We start from the raw sequence: 14,299 nt of genomic DNA on the forward strand, positions 1-14,299 counted from the left end.
CAACACAATTTAACATTTTCTAATAACTGAACCATCTGCTGTTAATTTTAAACTTAAGTGATTAAAATTAAGTAAATTAAAAATTCAGTTTCTCAGTTACACTGGTCACATTTCCAGTGGTCAGTAACTCCATGTGGCTAATAGCTACCATGTTAGAAAATGTTTCTTTATTAACAGAATATATGCCTTTAAATATCAGGCTTACTTCTTACACATTATGTGTTTTTTTGTGAAATGACAACCTTTTTGAGACTCATTTGGCGCATCTATACCACTGGATCAATAATGCAACTGTTTAGTCGGACTGTGGTTGTAATTAAATGAGAGAACAAAGCTCATCTTCATCGTGGTCATCCCACCACAGTCAGCCCGGTGCACTTGCCTTCCTGCTGGGAACAGCGCCTTCGAAAATCTAGATAGAGCTGCCATCTGTCACGCATAGACCCACACACAGTAAATTCAAACAAAGAATTTCATAATTAACTTCGACATTTTCAGGACTTGCAGTGATTCTAGGTATGTGCAAGGGTAAACTGCTCCCTAAAATCCATCAAAACCCTAAGTTAGGGAGCTGGGTTGCTTGACAGACCACAGTTCTTCATCTTGCAAATATGTGGTCTTGGGCAGATTACTGTCTTTTATAATACGGAGCAATAATAATATCTAAGCATTGGATTTTTGTGAAGGTTAAATAAATTTATATTCACAAAACATGTAGAGCAGTACCTTAGAACTGAGCAAGAATCAAAAAATATTCTCTTATTTTTTATCATGTTCATTCTTAAAATTATCCCTGCCTTAAAGAAACCCCTAACATATCCAATTACTCTGCTTCGAGTCTACCCAGTCCAGGCTACTGAATTGGAAAAAGAAAAAAAAAAAGAAGGGCAAAATCAGCAGCACTTTTTAAAAAATGTTCTAGTAGATAAAATATCACTTGTTATAGATTTGACTACATTGTGTGCCTAAAAATACAGTGTATGCACATGTAGGAACTTAGCAATGTAACAGCAGCTCTGTTTTGCTAAGATTACTCTATGATTCATTATTGTAATGATGGTAATTATATATATAGCTGCCATGTTTAAAACTTTTAGAACTGCTGTGTAGAATAAAATGTAGAATGGAAGAAAACTGTGTTTTACAAAATGGAACTTTCCACAAAGATACATAAGTTACCAATAAAGAATTGTAGTATTAGAAGGAGACTTAAAATATTGCTATTTTTTCAAATAATGACCAAACAAGATATTGCTTAATTTCCCAGCATCTCAGAGGACACACGATTCCCATAGATTTATGCTTAAAATAAATCTTTTTTGAAGAAATCTAAATAGATCAAATGCTGTTTTCCTGGTTGTCATAAAGTGAAACAAATGAAGAATCAAATTGCCAACAAAATAATAATAAAAGATATGCCATGGAGAGTGAAAAGGCAAGCAGACAGAAGATATGTGCAGTGCATATCCCAATAAGGAACTCATGTCAACACTATAAAAAGAACTCCTACAATAGAAAAAAAAGTAGCAAAAACTCTTGACTGGGCACTTCACCAAACAGGATATTCATCAGATTAATAAACCTATGATGATGTGCATAACAACTTTTATCATTGGGGAAATTTAAGACAAAACCACAATGAAAATAATCTAAAAATAAAAAGATATTCCTACATGCCTTATAATGGCTAAAGTTTAAAAAAGTGATAATATCAAATTCGAGGACAACTGGAACTTTATATATTGCTGGTATGTGTGGAAAATGACACAATCAATTTTAGAAAACTTTTGGTGGTACCTACTAAAGTTAAATATAAGTTTGTCCTGTTACTCAGCAATTTCAACATAAAGTAAATAATCAAGAGGAATCAGTGCATAAGACACTTTAAGAATTTTCATAACAGGTTAATTTTGTTAGCTTAAAGCTGGAAGCAACCTAAATGTCATGAAGAGTAGAATGGAAAAGTTTTGGCATAATTATAAAGTGAAATACAGCCTCAAATATAAAAAACGGATAAACTACCACCCTACAACATGAATGAATCACACTGGCTGATGAGCAAAAGAAGCAAGGCATGAAAAGACACATCTATGAATCCATTTATGTGAATTTCAAGAAATAAAACTTCTTGTGGTGATAGAAGGCAGAATAGCTAGAACCTCTGGGGTTACCTGAAAAGGGAAACAGGAAGCCTTCTAATCCATGTTCTGTAAGTGGATCAGGGTGGTTTTACAGGTGCACATACTTGAAAAATTCACTTAAGATTTGTGTGCTTTACTGTATCTGTGTTATACTTTTAAAAAATACTCTACACTGTGACTGAACAATGAACATGAATAATTCCATCATACTTGAACAAAATAATGGGAAGGACTGATGAAAAGACTTTCATATCAGAACTAAGTTGATATTACATCAAAGTAAGATGGAGGGCAGGGTTTTACCTGCTTTTTACAGATAAAAGTTGGTGTGTTTGGAATTTGAGCAGAAGCTTTGTCTATTTTCCCCTACTTTTAATTTTCTCATTTATTTATAAAAGTATGGAATTATGGTTATTTAGTTTATATTTTACAGTTAATCAAATATTACATTATTTTTTTGTTACTCAAACCATTACAGCTTTAGTTATCAGTAACTCTTTCAGGTGGCTCTTTGTAAATACCCTCATCATTGTGGGGTTTTTGTTGATGTTTGTGTTTGCTTTTTTAGCACTTCCATTCTTTATGGTTCTACAAGATACTATAGGAAAGAAGTAATTACATTTTTTTTGTTTAGTGTTAATAGTAAGCTTAGTAATTTGGAGTACCTTATTAAGGTCAGGGCCATGTGTCTCATTCCCTTAGGAACTGAGCATTGCTCCATTTAATGCACATAGACAATACTCATAACTCAGGCTAGACACATTGCTGAAAAACTCATTATAATAACTACAATAAAGAATCTAGATGGAGATTTAAAAATATAGCTTAACTATGTGTTTATTTAAATCAATGTGCTATAAAGAATTGTGATTGATGGAAAAGGAGCTTCAAAAATGTTGTTTTACTTATGAAGGGATATTAATAACTTCATTAAATATGTTCTCTTTAAGAAAATGTGCTATAAAGAAATGTGATTAATGGAGAGGAGTTTTTAAAAGTTTTGCTTCTGGAGTCACATGATTGTTTCTATTGAACTATATGCCCTCAAAGCAAGCAAATTTCATGAGAGGAGGAAGAACTTTTAAATGCAAATTAGTTTCTGTCTCACTACATCTTTTCCTATCAAATTATTTGTTAGAATTTACAGTTTCAGTTAGATAGTATTCATACTGGAGGTAAAGGAGAGAAAGGGAGAAAATAAGTAGACTCTTTCAAGCAATAACAATAATATGAAACTATGCCTGCAGTGTTATAATCACAGTTCTAATGGTATAGCTGAATAAGCTGTGCATCATAGTACAAGAGTTAGTCCTATAAATAAAAACCAGATAATCCTGGTCTTCCCAATTATTTTGTAAAATAACAGGTGAGAGAACAATAAAGAGAGAAATTTGTATAGGGCAAAGAACATGGATGAAAGGATTCCTTACTATTTTTGTTTAAAAATTCTTTTCTCTGCAGCCAGACTTATTTTCATTTTCTACACATTCTTTTTCTATGTCATTTTACATGTAAAATCATTGACTTTCAAAACCCAATTGGGTCATTTTAATGACATATCTCCGCCTTCTTTTGACTCATGCAGTTGCATCGAGCACTTTGAATGGCTCACCTTTTATCTTAATGAGGTTTTATAAAGAAGTATTTTGAATAGAAAAAATAATTTAATTTTTTATACACATAAAACTTGTTTCTCAAGTTATTTGCTTGAAAGAGCATTCCAAGTGATTTGAGTATTTTATTCCCTATAGGAATAAAACTAGACTCTGTGAGCACTTTTTATTTCACTATTGGAACTCCATCTTCCTTCTTTTCTCCCCCACTCCCTTCCTTCTATCCCTGCATTCCTCTTTCCTACCTTCCACCCATCCATGCGTACATATTTATGGAGCATTTAGTGTGTGCTGAACCTTACTGTGGGCCCCTATTCACACTTCACCTCTTAAGCGCCAGATAAAATTGACCATAAATTGCCCTAAATATAGCCTTGTCTGGAGTCAACTGTACATTATTTGAGCTTGAATGATGCTGCCCCCATACTACATGTAATATGTTTCTTTTGTTTTTGTTGCTATGTTCACTTTCTGGTTATTGCTGCTAATTTTTAAATATCTTACCATGAAGCCCCACTATTAGAGATTGCTCTGCTGAACTCACAAGATAATGTTAAAGATAAAACACCTCTTTCATGGTGGACCCAAAATTTTGTGCCCTATATATCAGCTGGAAGTTTTTACCTATTATGGGATAATACCAGGTCATTTTTTGAAGCAAGATTGGGGAAACTGTCTTGATAATGTTAAAACATCCAAATCTTTTTGCTCTTTCCCATCTCTTAGCAGAGTTTACTTCAGTTTCTCTCTCTTAAGTAAAATCACAAAATCAGGTTCAACCCTTTTCTCTTGGGGCTCATTGGAGAAGAATTTCTGAGAAATGGCAATGTGATAAAATATAGAATCTGATTATTCTGTTACATATGAACTTGCAAGATTAAAAACAGTTGATCCCATATCTCTGTTTTGGTACAGAGAGGTGGCCCTATCTCTAATCTTGGACCAGAATCCAAAGAATGAAATCAGAGTTGTAAATCTTCTAATTTACAATCGGCTTTATCCCAGAAATTAAACAAATATTCAGGGAAAGGAAAATATAACTTCTCTCTAGTCCAATACTTCCAATGGAAACCCAAGCGGCTTTGGAAACAGTGATTTTGTGGTCTAGCCCAAAAACATATTGAATTTATAATTATAGATTATACTTACAGTCTCCATTGTGTAACCTTTCTCTACACTTTCCATCGTCCTCCCTTTAATGTGAACAACATAAGAACAAACATCAAAGTGCTCTTGTCTGGCAGCTGAGCCCTTATTTCAGAATTCTAGTCAGGAAAGTACAAGTTAGATGGTTCAACACAATGAAGCACAGAAGCAGTAATGTCTTAGCAAGTAGGAAGTGATGTGGCTTCCTTTCTTCATTAAGAAAAAGCTAAAGGAAGACTAAAATATTTTAGTTTTTATTTTATATAAAAAATAATGGAGGAATATTAAGTTATTAAGATTTATAGATGGTTCGTTCACATTTATTAAATACCCAATATATGCCTATACTACACTAGGTGTAGGAAAATAATTTCAACACAAAAACAAAACATTGTTCATGGCCTTGAAGAGATATGTAGATTAGTAGAATTCATGTTTTTTTGGTTCTTAATTTAAACTGCAATGTTAGGCTAAATGTAGATTTTAATGTCAGCACATGTTTTCTTCCTGGTATGATTAATACATTTCTTAATTTTTGTCTACTTTTATCATCTTAGGAGATAGTCAACTTCAACTGTCGGAAACTAGTGGCTACAATGCCTCTTTTTGCTAATGCGGATCCTAATTTTGTGACAGCCATGCTGAGCAAATTGAGATTTGAGGTGTTTCAGCCTGGAGATTATATCATACGGGAAGGTGCTGTGGGTAAAAAAATGTATTTCATTCAACATGGAGTCGCTGGTGTCATCACAAAGTCCAGTAAAGAAATGAAGCTGACGGACGGCTCTTACTTTGGAGGTTAGTAAACAAAGATTGTGCCAGTTCTTTGATCATGTGTGGATTTTCTTCTTCAGCCTGTTGATATGATAGGTTCCATTGATTGAATTTGGTTTTGAATGTTGGACCAGCCTTGCATACCTGAAATTACTTGTTAATATATAAAAAATGTATTAAAATGTATAGAAAATTGTGGATTTAATTTTCTAATATTTGATCAAAATATGTTTGTCTCAGTTCATGAGAGATACAGCTTCCTTTCCTGTAATGTGTTTTTCTGGTGTTTGTTATTAGTATAAATCTCACCTCAGAGAATGGAATAGTAAGTGTTCTTTCTGCATCTATTTTCTGGAAAAAAGTTATGGAGAATTTATATCATTGCTTCCTTAAATACTTGGTAGAGTTCAAGAGTGAAAAATTCTGATGATACATATTTTTCAAGATTATTAATTATTGATTCAATTTCTATAATAGATATAAGGTTATTCAGGCTGTGTGCTTCTCATTGTATGAATTTCATTAGTTTGTACTTTGTAGGAAATTCTCCATTTTATCTAAATTTTCAAATTTATGGGCATAGAGTTGTCTGTAGTGTTCTTTTATTATCCTTTTCTGTGTTCCCAGCATCACTAGTGATAATCACTCTTTCATCTTTTCTTGTTGATAGTTTGTGTGTTCTCTTTCTTTGTTAGGCTCTCCTAGAAAAAAGTTCTTTAATCTTTTTAAATCTTTTGGTATCATTGATTTCTCTCTATTATCTGTTTTCATTTTATTGATTTCTGTTCGAATTTTTTTTTATTTCCTTATTCATCTTGCTTTAGGCTTCAACTGCTACTTTCTCTTGCTTGCAAAAATGGAAGCTTAGATTATTGATTTTATATTTCTTTTCCTTTCTCACATATGTATTTAATGTCATATGCTATAAATTCCTTTTTAACATTGCTTTTCCTGCCTCCCAAAAATTTGATGTCATATTTTAATTTTCTATAGTTCAAAATATTTGTTTAATTTCTATGGAGACTTCTTCCTTAACCTTTATGCTACTTGAAGTGTTTTAAGCATTTGGAGATTTTCCAGCTATCTTTCTGTTATCAGTTTCTAATTTAATTCCACTGTGGCCTGAGGATTTACTTTGTATGAATCATATTATTTTATATTTGCTAAGTAATGTTTTATGGCTCTGATTCTTGATGAATGTTCCATATGAATGAACTTGGAGAGAATATATATTCTGCTGTTATTGGATGGAACATTCTATAAGTGTCAGTTAGACCAAGTTGATTGATGAGGTCGTTCAGGCCAACTATATCCTTGCTGATTTTTGTCCTGCTTGATCTAATGGCCCCTTTATTATTATGTAATGTCCTGTTTTATCCCTGATAATTTTTCTTATCCTGAAATCTGCTTTGTCTGAAACTAATATAGCTATTCTAGCTTTGATTAGTATTAACACGATATATTCTTCTACATCCCTTGTTTTTTCAAGTTTTTTTATTGTGGTAAAATGCACAAGCATAAAATTTGCCATCTTAACCATCTTTAAGTATACAAACAGTTCAGTGATTCTAAATACATTCATAATGTACTACCACTATCACCATCCATCTCTAGAACTCTTTTAATTTTGCAAAACTGCAACTCTATACCCATTAAACAATAAATCCCCATTCCGCTCTTCCTCCCAGCCCTTGGCAACCACCATTCTGTTTTCTGTCTCCGATCATTTTACTACTCTTAATACCTCACATAAATGGAATCAGAGACCATTTATCTTTCTGTGACTGACTTATTTCACTTAGCACAACATCTTCTAGGTTCATCCATGTTGTATCATATGTCAGAACTTCCTTTCTTTTTAATGGGGAATAATATTCCATTATATGTATATACCACATTTTATTTATTCATCCATGATACACAACTGAATTGCTTCCACATTTTAGCTATTGTGACTAATGCTGCTACAAACATAGATATATTCATAGACCCTGTTTTCAGTTCTTTAGTATACACCCAGAAGTGGAAATGCTAGATCATATGGTAGTTCTATTTTTAATATTTTGAGGAACCTCTATACTATTTTCCATAGTAACTATACCATTTTACATTCTTATCAACAGTGTATAAGTGTTCTAATTTCTCCACATCTTTATCAACACTCATCATATTTTGTTTTTGATTACTCTCCTAATAGATGTGAGATCTTATTGTAGTTTTGGTTTGCATTAATCATTAATCCTCTAATGATTAGTGATGTTGAGCACCTTTTTTATGTTAATTGGTCATTTGAATATCTTCTTTGGAGAAGTATCTAAGACCTTTGCCTATTTTTAAGTCAGGCTATTGTTGGTTTTTAGGAGTTCTCTCTATATTTTAGACAATAATCTCTTATCAGATATATGATTTGTAAATGTTGAATCCCATTTTGTGGGTTACCTTTTTACTTTGTTGATAGTGTCTTTTGATGTACAAATTTGTTTAATTTTCATGAAGTCCAATTTTTCTGTATTTTCTTTGGTCATCTGTGCTTTTGGATCCATATGCAAAAAATTATTGCTGAACACAATGTTGCGAACATTTTGCCCAAATTTTCTTCTAGGAGTTTTATAGTTTTGGGTCTTACATTTATTTGTTTCATCCACTTTTAGTTCATTTTTACATATGGTCCTAGGTAAGGGTTCAACTTCATTCTTTTACTTGTAAATATACAATTTTCCAGAAACATTTGTTGAAAAGACTGTCTTTGCTAAATGATCTTGGCACCTTTGTCAAAAGTAATTTGATCATGTATGTGACAATTTATTTCTGTAAAAACATTTAATTTTTTTAAGACTTTTTTCAGCAGTTTTAGGTTTATAACAAAATGAGAGTAATATGCAGAGATTTCCCGTGTACTCCTTGACCACAGACATGCCTTATCAACATCACTCACCAGAATGGCACATTTTTTACCAATGATGAACCTACATTGCCCATCATAATCACCCCAAGTCCATAATTTATCTTATAATTCACTCTTGGTATTTTACATTTGATGGATTTAGACAAATGTATAGTGACATACATCTGTCATTGTATCATGTGGAGTATTTTCACTGCCCTTAAAATACTCTGTGCTTTCCCTGCTCATCAATTCTCTCTTGCATCCCACCCACCCTCCCACAGCCAGTGATCTTTTTTATTGCCTCCTTAGTTTTGCCTTTTCGGGAATGTCATATGTTGTAATCATACAGTATGCAGCCTTTTTAGATTGGCTTCCTTCACTTAGTGATATGCACTTAAGGTTCTTCCATGTCTTTTTATGAATTGACTGCTTGTTTATTTATAATTTATAGGATAATATTCCATTCGCTGAATGTACCACAGTTTCTTTATCCATTCACCTACTGAAGGACATCTTGGTTGCTTCCAAGTTTGGCCAATTATAGCACAAAATAATTTGCTGTAAACATTCATCTGCAAGTTTTTGTATAGACATAAATTTTCAACTCTTTTGGGTAAATACCATAACAAGGAGTATGATTACTGGATCATGTGGTAAGAGTATATCTAGTTTAATAAGAATCTGCCAAACTGTGTTCAAAAGTGCCTGTACTATTTTGCATTCTCACCAGCAATGAGTGAGAGTTCCTGTTGTTACAGATCTTCACCAGCATTTATTTGGTTTAGAAAATATTCCTGATTTGGGTCATTCTAATAAATGTATAGTAATATCTTGTTGTTTTTATTTGCATTTCCCTGATGACATATGATGTGGAGCACTTTTCATATGCTTTTTTGCCATATATATTTTTTTGTTTATTTTTAATTGAGTTGTTTATTTTCTTGTTGTTGAGTTTTAGGTGCTCTTTGTGTATTTAGGATAACAGTCCTACATCAGATGTGGCATTTGCAAATATTTCCTCCCGGTTTATGGCTTGCCTTCTCATTCTTTTGACACTGTCTTTTGTAGAATAGAAGTTTTTAATTTTAATGAAGCTCTAGTTTATTAAGTATTTCTTTCATAGACCATGTCCTTGGTGTTGTATCTAAAAAAGCATCAGAATACCCAAGGTCATCTAGCTTTTCTCCCATGTTAATCTAAGAGTTCCATAATTTTGTTCTGCCTTTAGGTCTGTTCTGTGATCCATTTTGAGTTAATGTTTGTAAAAGATGTGAGGGCTATGTCTAGAGTAATATTTCTTGCATGTGGATGTTTTGTTTTCCCGGCACCATTTGTCAAAGAGACTTTGTTTCATTGAGTTGGCTTTGCTCCTTTGTTGAACATTAGACTATATTTATGGAGATATACCTCTGGGGTCTCTATCCTGTTTCATTGATCTATATGTCTATTTTTTTTTTTTTTACCAATACCACACTGTCCTGATTACTGTAGCTTTATAGTAAGTCTTGAAGGTGGGTTATCTCTTCATATGTTCTACCTGGCCCACCTTACTAAAGTAATCATATTATTAATATATTATCCACTAAGGTAAAATTCCATTCATATACATCATTAAAATTTCAAATGAAGTATCTTAGTTTCCAGTAGTTCATGATTTTAAAGAAATATTCTATTTTTCTAATATAACATATTTCATCATTATTAATGTCTTTATCCATTCACCTCTTAGCAGTCATTTGTCTTTCTGCACAAAGTGTTCTAACTGAATCATTCTCTTAACTTTCCTTCTTTCAAAACATCTGCCCCGTAAGTTCATATGGTATAGAAATATGAAAAAAAAGCCTACCAGAAGGAAGGTACTCCCATGATTGTTACATTATAAATTATTTGGTATTGAGTGCTGCTTAATCATGCCTAACACTTTGCAAGCCTTGAGGAGACTATATTTTATATAGCTAATGTGCATATTTAGGATTTTTATGCCCAAAATGCATTTGGCCAGATAATGATCATCTGGAATTTTTTAATTTAGAGCCACAGATTTGAAAAACCACAGGCAATCACTATCATGGTGACTATTCATTATTTTTAAGAGGATTGCGGCATCTACCAATCTGTAGTTTACAGTTTACCTCCGATATTCATTCCAGATGAACATTATCTGGCCAAATGCATTTTGGGCATAAAAATCCTAAATATGAACATTAGCTATATAAAATATAGTCTCCTCAAGGCTTGCAAAGTGTTAGGCATGATGTTGAAGCACTCAGTACCAAGTAATTTATAATGTAACAATCATGGGGTTACCTTCCTTCTGGTAGGCTTTTTTTCATATTTCTATACCATATGAACTTATGGGGCAGATGTTTTGAAAGAAGGAAAGTTACACTGTACATTTCTAAAAGCTGATACTGATTTTCTAGAAAGTGAGGGGAATCTGTTGATGGTAAATTCACAGCTTGAGTACCTCCATTCTCCCACTATGTTTATGAGGAGGAGAAGGCAGCAGCAGAGATATACAGTATATCTTGTAGATTTTTTTTTCCTTTTGCTTCCTCATTTGCTGTCTCTTTAGACCATGCTAATGAAATCATTGTTTCAATACTTATAAGACAACTCTGTCAGATCTTTTTGCAGGTTTTATCTCACCTAGAAATGCCAGATAATGTACAACCATAGGGTGAAGCTTGGCTTTATCACTGGGTGAGAGAGCTGTTAACCTGCATCTATATCCTCAAGTCACAGTCCTGTGGCTCTGTAACATCACGTATAAATGCATCAATACATAATAAAGGATTATCCAAATGCCTGAGGCACTTATGAAAATCAGGATAAACATTAAGAAGACATTTGGTTTTGAAGTCGTTATGTCTTTCTCTCTTTAATGAAATAGGAAAGGTAGAAGAGGTCAAAGAAAAAGAGAAAGAGAAAATAATGAAGTCCTTGTTACAATTCTGGATGCTCTTGTATTCCTGTGATTGCTCACATGGAGATTTTATAATTAGAGAGTCTAGGCCACATCTTGAACCTAAAATAAAATCTCCATAAGGCAAGTGTACTTTCCAATCTTCACTTGTAGTTCTAGTTCACACACATAATTTTTTTAAATGCACCTCTACCTAGTTTCCAAATTTCAACATCCACCAAAAACTGGGGAAAGTCATTTTAGTGAAAAACATGGGGTCCTGATTGCAAGCTGAAACAAATCTAGGAGGTCATAACTCACTTTAGAATGTAAAATTGTTTTGAATATTTAAACAATGTTCTTTCTCCTTCTTTGAAAACAAATTGCTAAATTTTGATTACCAATGCTCTTCGGTATTCACATTTTACTTGTGTTATTGGAATGCTAACTTTTGTAATGATAAACTTTGTATGCTATTAAAAGAATTTCTGGTATTAAAGAACAGATGGAAGACCTTTTCCCCATTTTTGGATGCATAGCTCAGAGGGTGAAAAGAAGTAGGGCTTCCTTTCAAGGCCAACTGGAGGAAAATGAAGCAGGATATACAGCACCAATAAGGACAGTCTCTGAGAAAACTCTCTCCCAGATCGATGTTTTCTTTAAGGCTTTTCCTTAGTGTCTGTTTCAATGATTTGAGAGTAACCAATCTTTTGAACCTTTTTCAACTGAACTTTTAAAGCCCCAATTTCTGAATCCATGCCTGTATCCTAGGATTCCCAAAAAAGGGGGCTGCCAGCACCATCCTCTTTGTTTTTCTTCATCCATCCTGCAGCTATTCTTTCCAAAAGGTTCATTTGAATTGTCATGACCTTTGCCCTCTATCTAAGGTAGGTATCCAGATCCTTTAACAAAATCTCCAAAACGCTGTGCAATCTGGCCCAACCTATTTTCCTAATCTCAATTAGTATCTTTGCCCCCCCTTTTTACCAACGCGCAAGACACTAGTTCTTACTTAAGCAAGCAAAGATTGCCTTTGCAAAGGTTTATCGCTTTAGTTAAAAAAAAAAAAAATCTCTCTACGCTCCAGTCTAACTCATTACTTCTCATATTTTTTAAGACACCAATCAAATGTTACTTTTTTCATCTCCTAGGGGCAGATGTTTTTTTCTTTCTGCTTTCATAGCACTTTGACCTTAACTTATTATTGAACCTTTCCTTATTATTTTATATGAAATCTTCCATATTAGATTATGAATTTTCTGAACTTAGGCAGTATGATTTCTTCCAATTTAAAACTGCAGCACCAAAGCACAGTGCTTGAACTGTCACAGATGCTCAGTGAAAATCTGTACAATAAGTAGATGGATGGATGAATATATTTTCCCTTATCTCTTTACTGCTATCTCTTCTGCTTTCTCTCCAACACTAAAATAAGAAAAGCCATCAAGCATCCCATTCACTTTGTTATTATACCATGTTAAACTCACTGTCTTTATCTCAAGATAGGAGATCAATGCGAATAATGATAAATTGCAAGCTGAAACTAAATGAAACACAAACCCACAGCCTATTTCTGAGTGTTAATATTTAAATTACTTTCTGTTTTTAAGTTAATCTCACTGTATTAGGTGTAATTCTAGAATATAAAACAGTCAAATCTAGAGCAATGCTGTCTAGTAGAACTTTCTGTGGTGATAGAAATATACTCTCTTCAACACTGTCCGGTAAGGTAGCCATTGCCATATGCAGCTATTGAGCAATTGATGCTAGTCAGTCGAGGAATTGAATATAATTCTATTGTGTTGCAATTAAGTTAGATTAAATATGAACAGCTACATGTGGCTAGTACCTACCATATTGGGTAAATCAGTTCTAGACTGCTGTAAAAAGGGATGGGAAGGTGTTTGTTTACAAGGCAGTTGTATCTAGAACGGTAAAAAGGGGTATTATCTGCCCTCTCTTATTATCTTCTTGGAAATTTTCCAGTCTTTCAAAAATTCTTTTTCTGTGCTAAACTCCATATATCTGTAAAAGTTAATTTACCTCACAGATGAGGCAAATGTTGTTTCTCCTCTTCCTTTCTTCTTTCTTTAATTCCTTTCCTTTTTTCCTTCAACATATAGATACTGAAAATCTCTAATGTCCCAGGCAGAATTCTAAGTATGTATCATACAGTAACTTGTAAGATGAAACTCTAGTATTCATGGATATTATATGCTACTTACTGGGAGACATCCAGTAAGCAAAAAATAAATGTTGCATGAAATAATTTAAAGTATTAGTAGATGCCATGAAAACAAATCATAAAGCAGGATAATGAAAGAATAGTTGAGCAGAGATGTAAACAAAAAGAGATAGTTAGCCCTATAAATATCTGAGGGAAAAGCATGGGGAATAGCAAGAACAAAGTTCATGAAGTAGGAACATAGGTGGTAAATTCCAGGAGCAAAGGCTAATGTTGCTAGATCAAAGTGAGAGATTGAGAGAGTTATAGGAGCTGAGCTCAAAGTGGTGTCTAGAAAACAGAACTGGACATATGTAGACCATGATGTGTCTGTAAGTTGTGTATCTTACTAACAGACCAAGAACTCTAACATAATTCATGTGGAAAGTTGTGAATGGTGAACAAAAGTGGAGTTAATGAACTGGAGGCCCTTTATGGGGTAAGAAAATTCTTGGAGTTAGAGCAGAAGAATAAATTGAGCTAGATGCCCAAGAAGTGATGATCTGAATGGAAGGTATGGGGTTCGTTAAGCTATCAGTGATAACAAAGTCTAGGATATAACCTTTAAAACAATGGCTACATAGAAGTTTTTAAATGAGAGATTGTTAG

At 33.3% G+C, this 14,299-nt stretch overlaps 1 protein-coding gene across 1 annotated transcript in view; it reads left to right on the forward strand.

Moving 5' to 3' along the window:
- HCN1 (hyperpolarization activated cyclic nucleotide gated potassium channel 1) overlaps nt 1-14,299 on the forward strand; it is a 799,285-nt gene that overhangs the window by 336,914 nt on the left and 448,072 nt on the right. The window contains exon 6 of the mRNA XM_057495355.1: nt 5,458-5,698. Within this exon, the coding sequence (XP_057351338.1) occupies nt 5,458-5,698 (241 nt within the window). The remainder of the gene's footprint in view (nt 1-5,457; nt 5,699-14,299) is intronic.

The sequence above is a fragment of the Manis pentadactyla genome, chromosome 2 (genome assembly GCF_030020395.1).
Source record: "Manis pentadactyla isolate mManPen7 chromosome 2, mManPen7.hap1, whole genome shotgun sequence".
Classification (NCBI taxonomy): Eukaryota; Metazoa; Chordata; class Mammalia; order Pholidota; family Manidae; genus Manis; species Manis pentadactyla.